Genomic DNA, 23,813 nt, shown 5'->3' with positions numbered 1-23,813 from the left:
ACTGACTCACTCTCCTCCTTCCCTATACCCAACCAATAGTGTTTACAAAAGCACATAATGACCCACTCACCCGCTTCCCCTAGACCAACAGTTTTAAAAAGCAATGCAGAAAAAGAAAAGCCCCCTGATTTACCTCGTTTTCAGATTTTACCACATTTTTACCCTGTTATTTACTTGTTTATTATACTTTTTGGTTTCTGATTTTATCCTACCCGCTTTCTGAAACCATTCTTCTCCAGATTTAAACCCCATCGCCGTGGTCAACTCCTCTCTGCATCTCAAGTCCACCAACGTACATGGCGACAAACTTGTAACAACGGGAAAGCCATCCATATGGAGGTAAACAGACAGCTGGTAAGTGGGAAAAGGAACGGTGTCATACTCTCCCTAAAGCATTCATTTTAAAGACGAAATGCAGCCAGACGTACGTCTGGCTACGTAATTTGCGATCTCCAGAAATAAATGTAGATCTAGGTTTTCAAAATGAGCCTGTTGAATAATTTAAGAAGAACTTTGTCATTCAAGGCCCAATAATATAAGTTGTATTTAAAGAATAAGCTACAATTTATATCTTAAAGAGTAAACAAAAGAAAAAAAAAGAGTTTTAACTACAAATATTTTTTAGAACTTATTCGTTTGTATTTACAAATTGTGCCACACTTGGCGTTATGGGGCATGAAAATGGAAAAATATATTAAACTACAAGTTTTTAAAAAATGTTCAGATTTCTAGAATTGTTTTGGGGAAATATTTTTTTTTAAAGGGGACCTATAAGGCAAAAATCACTTTTACAGGGTGTTTAAACACAAATTTGTGGCAACAGTGTGTGAATCTAGCCAGCCTCTTATGGTCCCTTACATTAACAACAATCTCTCCCTCATTAGCAAAGACAGCCTTGGGTGAGAAGCAGCCGTTCGTCATTAGAATTTTTTGTTGACACATGGGTTGCGTCCAAAATCGCCTACTACTCAGTAGGTACTACATTTAAATTTAAATGTACCACTTGGCCATTAGAAAAGCATGTTCTATACAGTATGAATGTGAGCAGTATGAATGGAGGTGTACTACATCCTCCATTTTGTCATGATCATGTGATCTACCTAATTCAGTTGCGTTGCTTCACTCCCATTCAGGATTTATCTTGCCGTGCATTATGGGATAGTGTAGTGTCTATTTGACACGCACTTCAGAATCTCGCCGGAAGTAGGACATCTGGGTACTTCTCACATACTGTTTTTCGAATTCTATGAATTCGGACATATTACTTTGCTCGCATACTGTTAGAAAAGTACATTCTATCCAGTATGAATGTGAAATGTATGAATGGAATTTGTAAGTACTACATCCACCATTTTTTCATGGTCACATGACCTACCTGTGTCAGTTGTATCGCTTCACTACCGTTTCAAGAATTATTCAATTCAATTCAATTCAGTTTTATTTGTATAGCGCTTTTACAATGTAGATTGTGTCAAAGCAGCTTCACATAAATGGTCATAGTAACTGGAACAGTGTAGTTCTGTTTTTAGTGTTTAAGTTCAGTTCAGTTTAGCTCAGTTCAGTGTGATTTAAAATCATTACTGAGAGTTCAAACACTTCATCGATGCGTAGCTCTACCAATCCTGAACCATGCGAACCAGTGGTGACAGCGAAGAGGGAAAAAAAACTTCACCTGATAGTAGAGTGAAGAAAAAAAACCTTGAGAGAACCAGACTCAGTTGGGCACGACCATTTTAATTTCTCCGCTGGCCAAAGTCTTGTGCAGAGCTTCAGTCACCGTGTTGGAGGCTGGACGCTGGCCTCAGCGAAGACTCGTCTGTCCCTGGAGCGTTGCTGGAATCAGACACATGTTCTCCACTCCCCATGACCATCAGCGCTGCAGCAGCTCACAATTATCTCGCGGGGCATCATTGGATAGGGCAGCATGCATGGGATGCGCACTTCAGAATCTCGCCGGAAGTAGTAAGTCATCCGGGTACTTCTCGCAAACTGATTTTTTGAATTCTATGAATTCGGACATAATACTTGACACGCATACTGATTTTAGCGCATTATTCAGTATGGAAGTATGCGGTTTCGGACACAGCTATAGTCATTTATAACTCCACCCTCTTTTGAAAAGAGGGCTGTGAACACAATTTCAGTTGAATTTAAAGCGACAGTCACCAAATTTGGATCAAAGCCTAGCAGAGGCAATATCAAAGAGTTATGCAAATGATTTGTGTGCTATTTTCAGCTGAAACTTCACATACACACTCTAGGAACATCAGAGACTTATTTTACATCTTGTAAAAAGGACTTTTTGACTTTTCAAAGCAGGTAAACAATAAATAAAGTCATACATGAAAAACTAAATAAAAGTACAAAAAACGCATAATACCAATTGTACAGTCAAACCACAGTATAACAGGATATACTGCATATCTCTGACTTTGAATATTACAAAAAGGCAGCATTTAACATGTCACTTTAGGGTATTTGTCAAGATAACAATATTTCAGTTATGGTAATGACCTAGAGAAAGACTGATAAAGGGAGGGCGAGAGAGAGAGAGAGAGAGAGAGAGAGAGAGAGAGAGGGGGTTTATATGCCTGTGAAAGAGTGATGAGTTGATACATCCTTGCAGATCTCAGCAAAAAGTGACTGAGATGGTCGATCTCTAAAAATAATGGCAGTGCATTATTCATGTGGAAACCTGCATGATCATCAAAACACACGCTCGCTGTGTTGATTTTACCTCCTATAAAAACACAGTCAGGGTCCCTTGCTCTCTTATCTCCTCTCCTATCTCTGTATGAGAAGATGTAAAGATGATCGACTGCTGTTAATTTCCTCGTGCACATCACGCGCAACAGCTCCGCAGTAAATCTATAAGCACACAGTGAGAAAATAACAGTGCTTGTGCCAAATTTGCTGTTACTCCTGACTCAAACTCAATCAGGAAACGACGGCCGCTGTCACGACTCTATCGACCTCCATGCTGAAACGGGTCCCCGCTTGTCGCATCCGTTTAACGCACTTAGACAGCACTTACAATGCAGTTTGTCTGAAGTGTCGCTGCGTATTTCATCATCTTAATGACATAAAGGACCTCTTCCCCCTGCTCAAGCTATAAACTCTTATTTATGTCTCCAGAAAAGGGAATGCAGCTCTGCTTACTGGCAGGTGGTTCAGATCCAATCATCACTGTCACGTTCAAGAGCTGGATTGAAAGTTAAAGGTGATACTAAAACTTCTCACATTTACATCCAAACGATGTTTCATGCAAAGATGGTTTCATGGTGTTATTATTAGGAGTTGTCGACAGGTGGTTTATTTAAGAGAACTGCAATGCAATTCTGTAATGTTAACTTGCTGTGCTTTGAACTTTGAGACAATTTTACCTGTGATTAATGTAAATGGCAACAGTAATAATCAAAGGTAAAGACTAAATATTAATGCACTGCAGATGTAGACCTAAAGTTTAGGGTTGGGTACCGAAACCTTTGTAACCAGTATGAACCAAAACGAATCAGCACATGAATTTCGGTGCCTAAATTCGGTGTCACTGGTACTGCGACAAGGACGTAAGAAGCATCAAGAAGTACATCAAAGACACTCAGGTATGAGTTGTGTCACACATCTCTAAACATTTAATCCTAAACACATTTGAGGGATACGGACATCGTCGGCCATATCAAGCATTGTTCTTGTTGCTTTAGGAACGCACGCAAGTAGACAAAGCACGCAGTACAGTGCATCCGGTGAGCGACTCTCAGATTCATCACGAATATTAATTACATAATGCAAATCTTAAATTCATGCTAACAAACACAAATGATCAAAATAAATTAATGAATGCGATTAAATTCAAATATATAAAATATGAATTTATGTATACTTTAAACTTCAATTATATTTTTCTATTGAAATAATTAAAATATTTTTTGTCAAATAGAATTTTTTTTTTAGAATCATCCACCATCATTTTGTGGCTCAAAAGTATCAGTTCTGGCACCATTTTGGCAGCGGTACCGTTTTAAAAGTATACCCAACCCTATTAACGTTTTGCTTTAAAGGGATAGTTTAACAATGAAATTCTGTTATTATTTACTTATCTTCCACTGGTTCCAAACCTGTTTGAGTTTCTTCTGCTAAAAGCAAAGGAGGGCATACTGAAAAATATTAGCAAAAAACAACTATTGCATACCTATCAACTCTCCCGTTTTTGCCTGGATTCTCCTATATTTTACCATTCTATCTTCCCGTTTGAGTATTTTCCCATATTTAAGGTTTTTAGCTTTTTCTATAAAAAGTGAAAAGTGCATCAAAGAGTTGATCTCAAATGCGATATAATTGCAAAAGCTGTTCAAGAGAATTATGCTTTTGCTTTATTTTGGCTTGAGAGCACGATGAAATAATATTAAAATGGCTATATTCACTTTCTTGTTATTAAAGCTATGCGTCGACCCTTGCCCTTCCTATGCAACTACTGAATCTGTCAATTCATGTATCAGTGCTGACTGATTTACGCACTCCGTATTAAGACACTGTTTCCAGATCAGGTTCTGTAGACATGATTTGAAGAGGAGCGAAAGTGGACACTTTGAGATTTGGGTTTGTTTTTAAACAGACAAATGCACTTAATAATATATAAACATGTCTGCCTTGGCATGTTTTATTTTAAACACAACTAATTTTGTCTTCATTGAGCATAAACAGTTACGAAGGTAATCAAATGCTTTCATTATAAAGGAGATTATCCTGTATTTTTACATTCTAACGTTGACAGGTATGCTAGTGACTTCTTCCAAAAAGAAATTCCTAAACAGTTTTGAATCACTTGTATGTGAGTAAATGGTGCAGAAACATTCATTTTTTGGGAGATCTGTCCTTGTAATCCTTCATGACAAAGATTTAAAAAGGTGCTGGAAACATTCTTCAGGGATTTAAAGGTATGGTTCACAAAAGAAGACATTTTAAAGAAAGCTGAAACTATTGAATTCTACAGTAATTGTTTTTCCTTCTATGAATGTCAATGATTACTGGTTTTGGATTTGTGTGCTTGGGCATGTTTTTGTGACATAGTAGGACACTAATTTGTATAATGACATGGGTATGACAATTACTAAAAGGAGAAGGTGATTTATGATTGCATTGTTTATTGCCCTATATTTTAAAAGTTGTATAAATTGTAAAGTATAAGATTTTTTGAGAAAGTGAAAATTGAAAAACACAGTTTCATGTGAGGGTTGAGTTTAGGGTTAAAATACAGTTAGTACAGAATAAGAAACATGGAAACCTATGGAATGGCTTTACATTAAAAAAAAAACTAACTTGTGTGTATGTGTGTGTGTGTGTGTGTGTGTGTGTGTGTGTGTGTGTGTGTGTGTGTGTGTGTGTGTGTGTGTGTGTGTGTGTGTGTGTGTGTTTGTGTATGTTGCCCACAGTATAACAGCAGCATTATGAATGAAAGGAACAGATCTATCACTCAGCCTGAAGTATTTCAACCTTCCTCCCAAAGTAAAAACCTCTCACTTGCAACTGACTTTTAAAAAGACAGTTGTTGCCCAGAGTCATATTTTCTCAGTGTTTGTGTGTAAAAGGATAAATGCAGTACAGCAGAACTGACTAATGACTTATGACTAATGACTTTTCCAGACCTCCTGGTGAGGTAAGCATTTTTTCTGTGTCTCTCACATTCTATCATTCTTGTAAAGATATCTAGTGGCATACACTGTAAAAAATGTTAAGCCAGTACAAAAAAACAAACAAACCTAATCCTAATTTCCTTTTGCTTTTTCTTGTTCACTCCACTTTTTAAAACATCAGCTGCACTGACCTAAAATTATTTGTTAGTAATACAAAAAACATTTACTTGTGTTACCATGAGATTGCTAGTTTTCTTGAGAGGTGAACTACTCTGTAAAAAACTTTTTAAATTGTGCTAAATGATTTTTTTTTGTCTGCAGAACTAAAATGCTTGAAGTTGATTAGACAAAAAACAAAAAAAATCCTTGTTTATTTTATCCTTATCGTTTTTTTCTCGTGTACTCAGCTTTTTAAAACATCAGTTACACTGACCTAAAATGTTTGAAGTTGTGTAAACAAAAAAAAACAAAAAAAACATTCTTATTACCTTTCATTTTTTCTCGTGTACTCAGCTTTTTAAAACATTGGTTGTACTGACTAAAATTGTCTGAATTTGAGTGAACAAAAACTCTTTTTGAAATTGGTACTAAGAAATAATACAATATTACAACAAGCAAACAGTTCAATTGAAAAAAAATATTAAAACAGAGACAAATGTTAACAAAATATTTATTAGACACAGAATTAAAAGTAGGATGCAAAAAAACAAAAACAATAACGGTAAACAAGACCAGGGACAAAACATGGCAGGACAAAAAGGGAAAAATGCTTTGTAATGCTTCACAGGAAAAAACAAGACTCAGCAAAGAGTCTGTGTGAATGAGGTGCCTTTATAGTCCTAGTAATTAGTCCATCATGAGCTGTGTGTGTGTAATCAGAAGCTGGTTCCTCTATTTCAATTATAGTTTGAGCATTTGATTTGTCATTTAATTTCTACAGTTGTTCATGAAAATTAAATATCAAATATATTTAATTTCTCATTTGAAAATGCATTTTAATTTATTATTTGAATGTTTGAGTGTTTGGTTTATTGCTTGGCAAGTTGTTTTGAAAGTTTGATTTATTATTATTATTATTATTATTATTATTATTATTATTATTATTATTATCTATTTGGGCATTTGAATTTTCATTTTGATTTTGTTAGGAAAAAAACAGTCAGCCCCCCTTTGATTTTGAAAAAAAAAATGTTTCCAAAATAATGTTTAACAGAGCATGGAAATTTTCAAAGTATGTGTGATAATATTTTTTCTTTTGGAGAAAGTCTTATTTGTTTTATTTCAGCTAGAATAAAAGCAGTTTTAAATTTATTAAAAAACATTTTAAGGTCAAAGTTATTAGCCCCTTTAAGCTATAGTTTTTCAATAGTCTACAGAACAAACCATCGTTATACTATAACTTGCCTAATAACCCTAACCTGCCTAGTTAACATAATGAACCTAGTTAAGCCTTTAAATGTCATTTTAAGCTGTATAAAAGTGTCTTGAAAAATATTTAGTCAAATAGTATTTACTGTCATCATGGCAATACCTAACAGTTATATAGTAATTAGCAGTCCACATATGTTAAGCGTTTCTTTTTGTAGAGCGAACTAGATAAATATGAGATGGAAGATTCACATTAAAAGTCTTTCTGCAGCTGTGTCCAAACCCCCTGTTAGCATTATTGCAGTAGTATTTTGTCTTTGTTAATAATAATGACATTAATGTTATTATTTGTGTTACTATTATTTTTGTCATTGTTGTTTGGGTTAGAAATACAGCAACTTTTAATTTTTCAAGTGAGGAGGTCTGAGATTAACTCAACTTAAAGTAACAAGTTTGCAAAAGTTTTTTATTTATTTATTTATTTTTTTTTAATTTAGAACTTGCAAAGTTTTGCTTAAACTAATCTTTTTACTTAATAAAGAAAATTTTGATTTAGGTTAAGTAAACGTTACATTTTTACAGACTATTGCCAAACCAACAACAAAAAACAAAACAAAACAAAAAAACAAACAAGTAATTTCAACTTTTTTCAAGTTGGATTTTTTACAGTGTAGGTGTGCTAATTAGTGTATGAAAAGTGTTAAAGATATTAAGAAGGGACTGTCAAGTCACACTGCAAAGGAGTGAAGGTGAAAACAAAATAACTTGTAGCTGATCTTTCATACTTCATATGCATTTAGTCCAACTTGACAGATATCACTGAAGTCTGAATTGTCTCTGTGACAGTCACCAAATAAAACAGCGAACACTTTTTATCAGAAACACTCTCTGCCTGTCAGTCATTGTGCTTTTTTGTCTGCGACCTTTTGCGTTTACAAGTCTATCAACGTAATAGTGAAACCAAGCAATCATTTTTCTGTGTTAACGTTGATGAATAAATGAATGTCTTACATACTCTAGGGCAAACGATTAATAATTAAGATCAAAGAGGATTCCCCTCTGTGTGTGTGTGTGTGTGTGTGTGTGTGTGTGTGTGTGTGTGTGTGTGTGTGTGTTTGGTGTGTGTGTGTTTGGTGTGTGTGTGTGTGTGTGTGTGTGTGTGTGTGTGATTATGCCATGATGGTATATTAAAATGGAAATTTAATATTACAGTAGAGGGCATCTTGGACAATGACACACAGATACATTAGTAGAGAGGAAAAAAAGATCATAATAAAGATGTGTGGGATGGTTTAATGCACCTTTGCTTTGATTGATCAGTGTCCTTGACCTTCATATCCTACAGTGTAATTGCTTAAGAGCCTTATGGGTATGTGTGTTTTTGCAGGACACACATTACTACTGGACCCTAAGAGGAATATTGACCCTCTACTGCACTCCATGATCACCTGTCAGGTAAGAGTGTTTCACATTGATTTAGTAGACAGAACTGCTTTCATGGCCAATACCATGGCTGTCACGATAGTGTTCTCAGCAGATATTTTCAACAGGTGCAGATGCGTATACAAATCACTCTTTAATTTTATTAGTGAATGTAGTTATTGTAACTGCCATAAAAGGTTAAAAGCTTTGAGGAAACAGGGCTCCGGTGTGTATTGTTCTAAACGGTGGTGTGCATTTACAGTGTATAGATTTGTTGCTAATCAGATATGCTAAAGAGTCCCCAGTTCCAGGTCGACTTTAGGGTTGAGAGCTGATTACATCTAAAGAGCTGTGTACTGAAACTAATGAAATTGAATTGGATTAACTTTTCCTGCATGCAAATTTGCAGATGTAGATTGAGCACAGGGCAAAAATAATAACCGTAATTTTTAATGCTGCTTTTAAAGCTAACTTGAAGGGATATAGTCTTGTTTATATAATCCAATTCTGTTTAGTGAATCAGTGACATGCAGCATAAGCAGTTTAGTCAGATTCCTTCATTGAAAAAATTCAACTCAGGCTCATTATTAATACATACCCCTATATATATAATTCTGGACAGTGCAAAATACATGCCAGGAGCTGTTTATTTTGCAGTTTTTATGTTTGCAAATCTGCCAGAGGCCGCTTTGTACAGTTTTTCAGATCTTAAATTTCTCCTGTTCTCACGTAAATCCACCAAAGGCCACTGTCAACTAACTGACTGACTGACCGGCCAACTGATACCCCCATCGACCCCCTTCCCTAAACCCAACTGACAGTGTTTTCGGAAAGTACCTTTTGACCTGATCACCCCCTTCCCTAAACCCAACCGCAGTGTTTTAAATAGCAATCCAGAAAAAGAAAAGCCCTCACCATTGCCTGATTTTTACATCTTGCCACATTCTCACCCTGTTTTTTACTTGTTTATTTTATTTTTTGCCTTTTGCCCTTTGTTTTACCTGCTTTCTGGAAGCGTTCTTTGATGACTTAAACCCTGTCGTTGTAGTCAACTTCTTTCTGCATCTCAAGTCCGCCAATGTACAGTACTTGGCAAGCCACTGGGCAAACTAGTAACAGTTTAATAACTTAAAAGAAATTGACACTGAGGTAAGCGGTCAGCTGGTAGCACGAAAACAGAAGCCGTCTGTGACATCATACCTGTAGCATTCATTTTATAGACGAAATGCAGCCATACTTAGCTCTGGCTGCAAAATTTGTGCTCTCCAGAAATGTATACAGGGGTACGTTTTCACAATGAGCATGTATTGAAAAAATGCTGGGTTCCAGATAATTCATGTTGTCACAACACAAATCAATTAAGTTAACCTAATTGTTTTTGCCAATTTAAGTAGATTGAACATAAAACAATCAAGTTAAAAACTCATTTGAAAAAACTAATTATAATTTAGCTTGAAGAACGAGCAAAAATATATATTTTTGAGTGTGATCAACTAATTATATGAGACAGTTCTGTTCAGAGAATGAAAAACATTCAGCACAACCTGTCGATCTAGTGAATGAATTTGAACTTTGTTTAGCAAAAAAAAAAAATTCAGCATGAACAGTAAAGTTTAATTCCTGAAGGAAATTATTTTATGAGCCAATTCTGTTCAGTGAATCTGTAATATTTAGAATGACCAGTGCAGTCTGATTCTTTATCGAATTAGTTATCTAAGTCAGTTCTGTTCAGTTTTCCCAGTGATGGGTTGCAGCTGAAAGGGCATCCGCTGCGTAAAACATTGACCAGTGCAGTCTGATTCCTGATCGAATGATTTGTATGAACAGGTTGTGTTCAGTAAATCATTAAAAAGCAGAATAGCCAGTGCAGTCTGATTCCTTACCAAATGACTTGTATGAATTGATTTTGTTCAGTAAATCATTAACATGCAGCATGACTAGTGCAGTCCGATTCTTAATCGAATGACTCATATAAGTCGATTCTGTTCAGTGAATCAATAACATGCAATATGACCCTTTCAGTCTGATTCCCGATCTAATTATTGTATGAGACGGTTCTGTACCGTGAATCAAAAACATGCTGAATGACCAGTGCAGATTGATTTGAATCAAATGTTTTATCTGAGTCCGTCTGTTCAGTGGATCATTTTTACGTAGAATGACCAGTGTAGTCTGATTCATGATTGACTGATTTATCTGGGTTTGTTTTTGTTCAGTGAATCAAAAGTATGGAGCACTATGCAATCTGACTCCTGAATGATAACTTTTATGAGCAGGTTTTGTTAAGTGAATTAAAAACAATCGACATGAGCAGTTCAGATTCTGAATTAACGACTGGTATGATCTCTGTATGATCTGGTCTGATTCCTGAACAAATGACATTCATGTGGCAGTTTTTGAATGCAAAACATGTTGGTCTGTGCATTATTGGTCACTGTTTTTTTCAGATCAGTGCCTTCAGGATCTCTGCCACAGGAAGGGGAAGAAGGATGAGCAATAGAGGGTACAGAGAAAGAGTTAAGAAATGAAGAAACAAAAAGAAGTGTGGAAAGACAGCTGGGGGGAGTTTTTAACAGAACTGCAGTTTGAAGAATGAGTGATATCCTTCTTTCTTATTTTCTAGTATCTTATCTCTCTCATGCTGAAAGACAAATAGCACATCATAGGATGACACACATGCACACATGCACACTCACTCATAATTTGAATAAAGCTCTGGTGTCTCAGTGTATCTAAAATGTAATCTTTAAATTGGATTTAATTATGCTAAAAAGCATTGTTGATCTCCTATAGATGCTTTGAGTTGAATATATTCATGCTATTTAAGCCCTGGAGCTACTTTGAAAGGATGCGTTGATCTCCGTGGTGTGCTTTCATTCAGAAGAGATTTATGGACATGCTGAGTCTACACTTCATGCGGCAGCGCAAGTGACTCTGGAAGCCGTTAGAGAGCTGTTTAACATACTAACCACTAGAAAAAAAAAAGATGTGCAGGAAAGAGGGGAAGAGAAAGGATAAATAGATTGAAAACTGATGTTAGTGACTGATTCAAGAGGAGAGAAGAGAAGAAAAATAGAGAGAAGAAGCACATAGGAAAAGAGGAAAAAATACTTTCAAGTAGATGCCGCAATACTCAATATAATATATAGAGTTCAGAAGCAGGCAGCACTGTGGCTCAGTGGTTAGCACTGTCGCCTCACAGCAAGAAAGTTGCTGGTTCGAGTCCCGGCTGGGCCAGTTGGCATTTCTTTGTGGAGTTTACATGTTTTCCCTGTGTTCATATGGGTTTCTTCTGGGTGCTCCAGTTTCCCCCATAGTCCAAAGACATGCGCTATAGGTGAATCGGATTGTCTAAATTGGCCATAGTGTATGAGTGTGTGTGTAAATGTGAGTGTATGGGTGTTTCCTAGTACTGGGTTGCAGTTGGAAGGGCATCAGCTGCGTAAAACATATACTGGAATAGTTGGCGGTTCATTCCACTGTGGCGACCCTTCATAAATAAGCAACTAAACCTAGGAAAATGAATAAATGAATAATTTCAGAAGCAAATACCTCTTAAAACCTCCTTTTAAATTAGCATTTTTTCAGCCTCCTGTGTTTATGTTCAGCTATTTCACTTTAAAGTCAATGAAAATTATTTTTTTGCTATAAAAGTTAAATTACTGAACCTACACACAGTAGCCTGAGAAAAATGCTCATTGTAGAGGGACATTTTATGTGCTTAGAGGTTTTTGCATCTAAACTTTTCATATTTCATGTTTTTATTTTCGGTTTTGCCTTAAAATAAAAACAAAATAAAATAAATTAGCAATTTTCCAATGCCTTTTATTATATTTGCTTTGTGTCTGTTGTCCAATGTCCAATCAGTTGGCACTAAAATTAGGGAATAAGCCTTAAACCCTAAACACAAGAATTTGTGTTTTCTGTGTAACTTTCTCAGTATGCTAAAGCTGTGGATTGTCCTGAAGTTCATTCATTGATTAATTTTCCTTCGGCTTAGTCTCTTTATTCATCAGGGGCCACAGAGGAATGAACCGCCAACTTATCCGGCATACGTTTTACACAGTGGATGCCCTTCCAGCTGCAACCCAGTATTGGGAAACATCCATACACAATCTATACATATACTATGGCTAATTTAGTTTATTCAATTCACCGATACTGCATGTCTGTAATGTAAAGTGATGCTGACAAGGGAGTGTGGATCCAAACGCAGGTTTATTAAACAGAATGGTCTGGCAATCAATGTTCAACACAGTGGCAAACAGATGTACACAGGAAATCCAGATTTGTAGTCAAATAACAGGCAGATGGCCAGTACAGGCAGGCAGCAGGCAACGTAAACAAACAAACAAGGTGAGGGTCACAAACACGGCCTGACAAAACAAGGAAAACTTGTCGTAATGTTCACATTTAGAGTGCTTTCACATCTGTAGTTCGCTTCATTTGGTCCAGACCAAGGGCAATAAACGATACATTGTAGCATTACTGCCATCTTTGTGTCATTTTCACACCACACTGATTGCTTTGGTCCGAACCAGTTAAAAAGCCAAAAAAATGCAGTCATGTGACCAAATCCACAATGGCCAGATGTTGTTGAACATATTTTTTAAACTGCTTTTTTTGATTGGTCAGAATTCACGTGCAGGAAATGTAAATGGAACTCCTGCAAGTAAACAAACCGGCAGACACAAAATGTCGCTTTTGACTAAGGAGCTATGACTGCACCGACTGATTCTAATTCGAGAATGAAGCGCGGCTGAGGCTGGAAAACAATGTTTTAAGGCATTACAAATGGCGAAGGTGCATCGTTAGTCACTTCAGGAGAAGGCGTGAATTAATTTAGCTAAACTGCAACATGGTCATGTTCCAGAAATATTACCAACAATCCAGCAGGTAATGTTTTTCCCTCTCTCTTTCTCTCTGTTGGTAAAGCGCTGTCAACAAATATTTTTTATATAACGCATAGCGCGTCATCCTACAGCAGCTGGATTAGTCCAGAAAGGCACAGAACTTTTGCGGTTGGCTCTGTTTTAGTGCGGGTCGTATTCTCACCACAAATGAACCACTCCAGGGTTAGTTTGAAAGCTTTTTTAGTCCGCTTTTGTTGCGCACTCGAGTGCAATTGTTACCTTCACACCTGCCCAAACGAACTGCACCAAGGGGGAAAAAGAACTGTAGTGCGATTCAACTAAACTAAACAAGGCAGGTGTGAAAACACCCTTAGTATAACATGACTCAGCAATGAGAGTGTCAAAGTGGGCCATGTGTGTGTAATCAGTCCATCAGCAGCATTAGCTGTGGGAGTGTAATCAATGGAGACACTTAGAGCAGGTGTGTGTGTTTGTTTTGCAATGTCTGGATCTTGTAGTCCCTATACCAGCAGATTTGCAGTCCTATGTGATATGTGTGTTTACCTGTGATCTGTAAGAATTAGATCGCTGGTGATTGTGACAATGTCTTTGGACTGTGGGGGAAACCGGAGCACCCGGAGGAAACCCAGGTGAACACGGGGAGAACATGCAAACTCCACACAGAAATGCCAACTGATCCAGCCAGGGCTTGATCCAACCAACTTCATGCAGTTAAGCGACAGTGCTAACCACTGCACCACCGTGTCACCTCTGTCCTGAAGTAAAATCATCTTATTCTTTATTTAATTAGAGGAGTTTCTATACAGTATGCAGTGTAGTATTTTGCATACATTATTAAGTATCTGTAAAAGTACTTGAAAGGCACTGATTATTTTAGTGTATCTTTGCTATATTATGTTTAGTTGTGCTTTTGCTTGTGTTTTTTTTTGTTGCACCCCTATGCAGTACAGTACATAAGTTACTTGTAAAGTAAAATGTAAAGTTAGTTCAATGTATGAAGTTCATATTTTGTATATATAATTATCCAATATATAAACAACAATGCATAAATCCCATAATTTAAAACAGCATTCATGCATTTACTGTGTACTAAATAATGACATAGAATGAATAACAAATCCATTTAAATTATAATGATGAAATATATATGAAATTCCTATTTAATATTTTTTATTTATTACTTATTTAATGCTTGATAACTCTTAGATCCCTGTGTATGTGTTTGTGTTTTATGCTTTAGCTGGCAGTGTGATAAATCATTTAAAGAACAACACACTCTGCTATGGATGAAAATTGTGTTGGGGAATCAATTTATGCTTAAATGTATGCATAATATTCATTTTTCCTGCTTCACTAACATTGAATCTCATGTGACTGCAGCAGACCTGAATTCTCATAAGCAGTAAATGTCACGGATGGTAATAGTTTATAATAACTTCACTGAGTCATCAATCTCTGGAGTTTGCTTCAGTCGGGTCCACAAGGGTGACATTGCATAGTCAATTGCACCAAAATTTAAAACCCTTGATCATGTATAAATGGATATTTGATCTGTTTATATCATGAACCCTATTTACAGTGTGGCCCACATCCAGATCTTTAAATTACAAAACTTTAAATCTTGCACAGAGTGGCTGAACTTTATATTTAAGCGTCCAGAATAGCGTAAATGGTTCTCAGCTGGGTTGTAATGAACTCAAGCCCCAAATGCTAAATTACTTGAATAATGGTTCATTCATCCTGCATTAGGAATCGCTGTTTCTAGACCCAAAAAATGAGTGGGCATTGTGCCAGTGTGATATAAATTAAATCAACTGCCTGGCAAGCAGGGAAAGGCTGTGTTTCTGCTTATTTAAGTGGTGGTAATTTTTAGAGGAAAGAGGAAACTTTTCTAGCATAGTCAACAGGAAACAAGAAATACTCAAGTGTAGACCAACAATTGAATTATACAAATGGAGACATTAAAGTAATGCACAGAGAATTAATAAATGTCAAACAATTCAAAACAACCTTATGTCTTATAGATTAAGACTCTCAGTCTCTCAACAAACTTCATGAGGGATCCAAGTGATTTTTAAACAATACGGGAGTTTTTATGTGCACATTTCCTCTGCTATCCAGATTCAATATCTTAAATCAGTAAACAAAGAAAAAATGTAATCCATGAAGACAGATGGACATCTAATGTAGATAGATTTGCATTGTCTTCAGGACTTTTTAGAACAGAAATATAAGGATGTAACCAAAGCCGGAAAGATATTTCTCTCAGCAAAGAAATAATAAACTTCCGGATGAAATCTGAGCAATAAGCTCATTTTATCATCCTATCATCCTCTTATCCAGGACAGTCTCGCATTCTGTGTTTTAATATGAACGTCCACTAGATGACAGTACAGCACTGTCAAACACAGAGACGAGAAGCCGCTTAGACCTCTGTCAGCTAGAAACTAAAGCACAGCTGGGATTTTTCATCTTAGTGTCTTTCTTTACTCATCATTTGCATGACTAGCAAGTTTTTTCCATCCTAGTGGAAGTAAACTTGCAAATGCATTTATCATTTATCAGAGCGGCCAGCATGTGTGACTAGTGTTTACTAAATTTAACTGCCTATATCGGTGGCGCAGTGGGTAGCGCTATCGCCAAGAAGGTCGCAGCAAGGAGGTCGCTGATTCAAGCCTCGGCTGGGTTAGTTGCCATTTCTGTGTGGAGTTTGCATGTTCTTCCCGTGTTCACATGGGTTTCCTCCAGGTGCTTTGGTTTCCACCACAGTCCAAAGACATGTGCTTTAATGTGAATTTGGGAAAGCTAAATTGTCCGTAGTGTATGTGTGTGAATGGGAGTGTATGGGTGTTTCCCAGTGATGGGTTGCGGCTAGAAGAGCATCCGCTGTGTAAAAAAGATATGTTGGATAAATTGGCAGTTCATTCCACTGTGGCAACCCTGGATTAATGAATTGAATTTGTGGTTTGTGTGGGTCCTAATGCATGGAGACTCTATACTGCTCAGTTTTTCTGATGAGACGTTAAACCAAAGTCCTGACTCTCTGTGTTTGTTAAAAATCCCAGGATGTCCTTCAAAAAAGAGTAGCTGCCTCTGTCCATCATGGCCTCCTAATCATCCCCGTATCATAATTGGCTTCATCACTATGTCTCCTCTCCACCAATCAGCTGGTGTATGGTGTGTGGTCTGGTGCAATATGGCTGCCGTCGCAGCATCCAGGTCAATGCTGTACTCTGGTGGTGGATGAGGAGATTTCCCCCCATGTGTAAAGCGCTTTGAGTGTCCAGAAAAGTGCTATATAAATGTAAGGAGTTATTATTATTATTATTATTATTATTATTATTATTATTATTATTATTATTATATTTAAAATTGGGGATGGGAAAACTGGGGATGGGCCAAAAATACATTGGTTCACATATTAAAAATTACAATATTAAGTAATAATCAAATTCCATGAAGATAATTTGTAAATTTCCTACTAAATAAATAAAAATGACATTTTTTTATTAGTAATGTGCATTGCTAGACATCTCATTTGGACAATTTTATTGGTGATTTTCTCAGCATTTAGATTTATTTTACCATCATGTTTTTACCATTACATTTTACCTCCATTTGGATCTCTACCAAATATCCAGCTATCCTAACACAGTATACATCAATGGAATTTAATATTAATTAATTAATACTCTTTTGCAATCTATAAATGATAATATAAAAAAATGTACAGCTGATTTTGCTAAATTAGCACACTAATAAATAAATTAATTTAGAAACCTCATACATTTCTCACATATTTAACAAATAATTACAAAGAAATGACAGGTTTCATTAAGGTTTGGGAAAACTATGATCTACAAATTTGTTTGCACAGCAGGAAAGATCTTAGTCCATTGTTTTTATGATATTTACATAGAGTGTGTGTGTATGTGCATGTGTTGATATTGTAGTATTTGTGTGAGTGTGAGCACTTGTACAACCAGGAATGTGTGTTAGCACACAAATGCACATATGTGTGTATACATGTGTCTGTAGCTGTGTATTTATGTGCAGGCCTGGATTACTGTATATTATACAGTAAAGGGAAGAGCTATTTAGCTGCATGTGTTGCGAGTTTAAATGTTTGGCAGCAGAATAGTGTAACAACCGATGGTCCAGATTTTATGCTTATGAAAACAGAAAATAAATCAGACACGGAAAGGGAGAGAGAACGATACTGATAGACGGCCAATTGTGGTGTGAAACCGTTTTTCAGAGCAATAAAATTGTACAACACACACCGCATTTGCTGACAGGACACTGCTCAAAAACCAATAAATGTGTCACTGGCATTGGCATGAATGGTAGCGCTGTTGCAACATTTCACACGTGCTCCTCTAGTTTATACCTCCGCCTAACAGGCCATGTCTCCAAGGGTGTTTGCAGGTTTACTGTGTTTAATTATTTGTAAGTGTGTTTGTCTGTGTTTTATGCTCAGTTTTGCAGGTGCACTGGTCCAGATCCAGGCCATTAGACTAGCATGTACTTTTACAGGCACTTTAATGCTAATGCTGTTGGCCCGGAGCCCATCCCAACCTGTTTGGAGAGACAGAATCTATGGGTACGCTGCTCTAGGATCAGTTCTTTCTGCTGAAATGTGAGTGTTTACCTTGCCATCAACCAGTTAAACTGTTGTCAACTCACGTTCAAGAGCTATTCTGTTCTTTATTAGACCACATATTTACTCAACAACATGCCAAGAGCCTTTTTTTGGGTCTTGTTCTTGTTCTTGTCATAAACAAATAATCAGAATTCTCTGGCACGTCAGTGAGTGATGATTTCATGGAAAAAATGAGGTGTTTCTTTCCATCTGCACAATGTGATTTTCATTCCTTAGGCCCAACAGAGGTTGTTCTTGTAATCCCTCAGGGTTTGGTTAAGAGGTAAGATGGGCTCTGCTTTTATTGTCAGCTCTGCATGCGTGTGAGAGAACATGGCTGTCTGTATTAATAAGTCTATTTTCAGTCTTTGGTTTTGGATATAAACAGACCTAGATGAAATCTGACTCTATTTAGATTTGCTGTGGATTGTATGTAATATATTGCAATGCAACATCTGTGACGTTTGCTGCTGACAGCCACATATTTATATCTTTTAATTGTCAAATTGCTTATGCACATTTTTATTATTATTTTTTAAATATATTTTTTTTTGATGAAAAAACTTGTTTCTTTTTCTTTACTGAGGACCAAAATGCTTGATATATTTATTTTAATTATTACCTATTCATTTTTATCATAAAAATGAATAGGTAATCATTTTACAAATATTTACTTCCAGTCATTGTTCATTTTCTGTGTTATTTTGTGGGGAAATTATATGCAATAAATTGCAAAACAGTAAACTGCAATAAATGGACTAAATGATCAGACCCACATGTGTTATATTAGCAATATTACACTCGTAGCAGTGCGATATAGCTGTATATGGGCACTAGTGGGAGGCCTGCGTTGGCTCGGGGCCTTAGGCCGAGTGCCTTAGTGTCCCATCAGTGACAATATACAGCCATATTGCTTTCAGTGTGATTCTGCGTTTATACAACAGTTTGACGGCATAATCGTGTGTATAAAAAACGCGAGAGTCTAAAAATTCTCTCTTCCACCATTCCATCACAGCAGAAGCCGTTACTGATTTACCAACGTCATTTTAGGGCTAGTAATTGAATGATTCCCTAGCGTAATGTCTAAAGTGATGACAAAACAGCTGATTTTGCTCACAGTTTAAGATTATAAGGCTGAATGACATGAAATGCCATCAGTCAAGAGACATTTCCCAGTCGTTCTCTGTTGCAATCGGGATATCACAATAATTAACTGTGGGCGGAGTGCTGTTATTACAGGAATATCGCACAGCTATTAGCCAATCAGATTAGAGAACCAGATAGAACTGTTGTGTGTGCCAATAAGACTCCATGTTCTTCTTTTAAACATTAGCCCTGCTACAGTGCATCAGGTCGCTGAGGAGATCTTTCAGCAGGCGGATGAAGATTACTGTGTGTGTGTGTGTGTGTATACATATACATATATATATATATATATATATATATACATATATATATATATATATATATATATATATATATATATATATATATATATATATATATATATATGTATATGTGTGTGTGTGTGTGTTTGTGTCTATATATATATATATAGATGCACGCTCATCTGTTCAACTGTCTGCTTATGATTTGAATCCAAGGCGGAAGAAAGTGGTTTCTCATACAAAAGGGTTTTTGAGACTCTCCATGTTTGATTTTGTTTTTATATACACAATTATGCTGTCAAACTGTTGTATAAACGCAATATCACACGAGTAGCAGTGTAATATGGCTGTATATCGGCACTGGTGGTGGGGGCGCAAAGGCACTCGGCCTGCAGCCTCATGCCAACGCACGCCTCCCACCAGTGCCGATATACAGCCATATTGCACTGCTACTCGTGTGATATTGCTCATATATATATATATATATATATATATATATATATATATATATATATATATATATATATATATATATTACTTATGTTTCTCTATGTTTACTTATTATGTCTGTGAAGTCTGATTCAGACAAGCTTATATTCATTCCTTTTAATTATTTCAGATTTTCTTATATGCAGTTTTAGAATTTTTTATTATTATTGCTTTTTTTGGATGAAACAATAATATAATTTTTTTTATAAAAAAAAAAACAAAAAAAACATTTAGGATTATTTTTTCCAAATATACAGTAGGTATCTCGTTCAATTTCATATGTATGTATGTATGTATGTATGTATGTGTGTATGTATGTATTTAAATAAAAAAAAAATTATTATCTCCACAGAGGTAATGTGTAATCCAATGTGTATTTTGTAGTAATTTGTTTGAAATATTAAACATAATTTAAAGTGTAATATTAATTATAAAAGTTACTTTGAAATGTTGATTTCTCTTTGTAAAATATCTTAAGTTCTTCACTAATTTGTCCATTCCATTCATCCTGTTACCTAACATATTTACTCAAATTATTTAAAATCCTGTATTGGTCATATTCTCCAGTATACAATATTTAACATTCGAAGTGAATTAAAAATGTTTTTCAAAATTATGGGTGTTGTTCAATAGTTTTAGAACAACTTTGATGGAAGGTGATGATCTACTTAATATGTTGACTACAGTAGTTTGCATTTTGAATTCATGCAATTGTTATCCTTTCCTGCAGGAGGAGCTGCATGACGAGTTTTAAGAACCGTGTGTGTGAGTGTGTGTACAGTAAATGTTCACAGACATCAAATGGCCTTGCACTTCTCTCTACAGCTTCTTCTGCTCAGGAAGAGGTCGGGTCATCAGGTGTTCAGCTCGCGAAGGCTAAAGGTCAGAGCTGCAGGTGGGAGGTCAGTCTGCTGTCCGACACTATGCCCACCCTCTGATCCACAAACTAGAAACATCTGCACAATTCAACCCAGAAAGAGAAGAAAAAAACCTGATATAAATCCTCAAAGATAAGCAAAACGAGAGAAGAGGTTCCTTTCGTCATCATGCCTCTCCGCTAGATTTACAAGTGTTTAGTGACCTCATTTACCTTGGCTGAAACTGGTTTCTAGAGGAAAGGTACTTGCCTTGAATGAAGGTATGTGTGATTTAGGATACACAGCTGTCAATAAGAGTGATTTGGAGGATTAAACGTGGTGATTGCGGGTGAAAAATGCCTTTACATTTTGATTACCGACAATTTATCCATTCGGATCTTGACAAAGCTTGCCAATAAATTAACCTCGGCCTGTAGGTCGGTCCTACAATGAAACATTAATCAGATTCTTAAGATAATCTAGGTTCAGTGCAGTTGTGATTTATTTAAGCCTTTAATTGGTGTGGATTTAGTGTTTTGGTCAAGATTTTTTTCACCACTTTGTGTGTGCAAAAATATTTAAGTGAATTAAGGATATAGCATGCTTGGAGGGTTTAAGAGTAAGTTAGACCTTTTACACCCTTCAGCCAAGGGTTTATTAGCCGCTTGTTTATGTTTCGACAGGGAAACCGCAGTCCGTGACTCTCAGACTTAGCCATATATTGTGGTATATGTACCGTGAGTAACAAACACATCTCTGCTCAGTTTGGCAAAGATTGAAATCGCTGAGGTTTGAAGATCTTCTGAAAAGCACCGTGAAAAGCTTTTGTAAACCTCTTTTCAGTGCAGTTAGTGCAGAGATAGCAAAGAAGGCTTTATTCCAGCTGGCACAGTGATTTCACAGAGATGCCCCAAACATTCTCTCTGGCCAACATTCTGGCACACTTTTTGTCAAAAGTGAAAAAAAAAATTGTAACATTTCTCAGATTGTTTAAAAGCAACATTTCTATTTTTTTCCACAAATGATATAGCACTTCTTTCTAATATTTAATAACTTATTGATCTTATTACAATTCCAAATTAGAAAAAGTTGGGACAGCATGGAAAACGCAAATAAAAAATTTCTAAATTTAACTGGCTGACCTCGGCCCATCTTTATTTAATTTGAATGTATTTAAATCGAAATTTTTAACCATACAGCAACCAACAGCAGCAGTCACAGAACCACAACATAACCGGATCACATCGAAACACTGCCCCCTCTCACCCACATACTGCACTTAATGTTATGTAGATTACACTACCTATTAGTATGTTTTCCCCCATGTTTCGAAATGGGGTATAAATTCATCCCATTAGGCAATTTAAATTCTTTTGAACATTATTAGGTGTTGCTTGTCAATCAGACAATGCTTCTATGTTTGTTCTTGCTGTCAAATGCGGGGAAAAATGATCGATAAAAGTGTCATGATAAACCGTTGTGAGTTTAACTGCAGGTGCTGCGCGTGCACGCGGATAGGAGTCAGATTTGTCTGAGGAGTTGCATTTTAATACAACTTTCCTTCACTTCCTCTTGCGCCTCGACCCACACTGTTTTTGCGCTATGCACTGGTCACTACTAACTGAATGGAGTAGGAGCACACAGTTACATTATTACATTTCATAATCGCTCAAATTTTGTCAACCCGCCAATGCTACAGTATTTTTTTTTACCTGAACAATCAAATTCAAAACCGCCTAGTCTGACAACACTGAACTAGACCTTTCTTGAATGCGGATTTTGTTCCAAATCATAATTACAATCACCTGTTGACATCACCTTTTTTAAATCACGTCATTATTTAACCAATTAACTTTATTACTAGCCCTAAATTGCTCCTGTCCCAATTTTTTAAAATGTGTTGCAAGAGCCAAAATTAGAATACGTGTTTATTTTGAAAAAACAAACAATAAAAATCATGAGGAACACATTCAATAATGTTTGATGTATTGTCTGCAATATAATTCAAGTCAAAGTAAATTTAGAAATCAATTTTTGTTTGTGTTTACCATACTTTCTGGGGTTGTGTATCATGACACTCGTATACAGTGCCTTTGCCAAACTTTTTAATAGTCACATTCAGACATATTTTCAGACTATAAACGTGAGAATTAAACTTGTCATGTTTTGCGTGACTGTTTAACATTTTTTCTCCTCAAACAATGAAATGAAATACAATTTAAATACAACGTGCTGTGTTTCCACGACCATCCAAAACATGTGAATATGAAGCACACTTTTGGCTGTCATTACTAAACATCTAGCCATAACATTCTAATATTGAAGTCATGTTACAAAGACTGTATTTATGTACAGGTTTTGAACACACTATAACACCACCAACATGTTCCAAAAGTGGTTTCCAAAATATGCAAAAACATGTCAGATTCAGAGGCTGTAGTATGTATTTATTATCATAATGTTACATTTGGAAAATAAAATAATATTGTACAATTAAGATAGAAATATTTTGAGTTGTTTCATCCCAAATTTGGCTAAAATATGGATAAACCCAACATTTTTGTGTGTGCAGAAAATATAACAGTCATTTTTTGTAAATGTATATTTTGTGGAGTTGTATATTAACACATTTGTGTGGTCATTGGAAGTAGCAAATGCAAAGTATGGATCGTCAGTGGATAATAATGGCCTCTTTTTTATTTTGTTATGCTCTGCCATTGTTGTATGTATAACAATTTATATAGAGATGATCTGATTAAATCTTTTTTCGGCTGCCGATTCATATGATTGGCTTTTGTCTTTGTCTTTGATGAACGAATGACTCAAACCAAGGACTCGGGAGATGAACGGATCAAGTCTTTTTTCTGGCTGTAAATGCATATTATTGGCTTCTGTCTTTCACTTGATGAAAAAAACCAACTCAAACTGTTGAGTCGAGAAATGACCTGATCAAATATTTTTTTTCTGGCAGTAAATACATATGATTGGCTTTTGTCTTTCACGTGATTAAAAAATCAGTCAAACCAAGGATTTGATAGATGAACGGATCAAATCTTTTTCCGGCTGTAAATGCGTATTATTGGCTTCTGTCTCTCAAGTGATTTATGACTGACTCAAACCGAGGACTCAAGAAATGAACAGAT

The 23,813-nt window shown here is 36.0% G+C and overlaps 1 protein-coding gene across 17 annotated transcripts in view; it reads left to right on the top strand.

The window, feature by feature from the left end:
• LOC147834236 (uncharacterized) overlaps window positions 1–23,454 on the top strand; it is a 78,208-nt gene extending 54,754 nt beyond the window's left edge. For 5 of the 17 annotated variants that reach the window (XR_015506113.1, XR_015506119.1, XR_015506117.1 and 2 more), the window contains 2 exons: window positions 8,386–8,453; window positions 10,868–11,277. Coding sequence is in view for 8 of the 17 variants with exons in the window: in XM_087279538.1 (XP_087135664.1) it covers window positions 334–354; window positions 3,136–3,220; window positions 8,386–8,453; window positions 10,868–10,923; window positions 17,775–17,933; window positions 18,174–18,216 (432 nt within the window). In the remaining 9 variants the exon portion in view is untranslated. Of the gene's footprint in view, window positions 1–239; window positions 355–3,135; window positions 3,221–5,429; window positions 5,503–8,385; window positions 8,454–10,867; window positions 11,278–17,774; window positions 17,934–18,173; window positions 18,220–20,638 lie in introns of those variants that run through there. The other 12 variants (XM_087279540.1, XM_087279542.1, XM_087279541.1 and 9 more) reach the window with 7 other exon arrangements.
• The last annotated feature ends 359 nt before the right edge of the window (window positions 23,455–23,813 follow it).

Source organism: Danio rerio, chromosome 13, assembly GCF_052040795.2.
Source record: "Danio rerio strain M-AB ecotype USA chromosome 13, GRCz13ab, whole genome shotgun sequence".
Taxonomy (NCBI): Eukaryota; Metazoa; Chordata; class Actinopteri; order Cypriniformes; family Danionidae; genus Danio; species Danio rerio.
The sequence above is the reverse complement of the archived record's forward strand: the minus strand, read 5'-3'. Positions and strand labels throughout refer to the sequence as shown.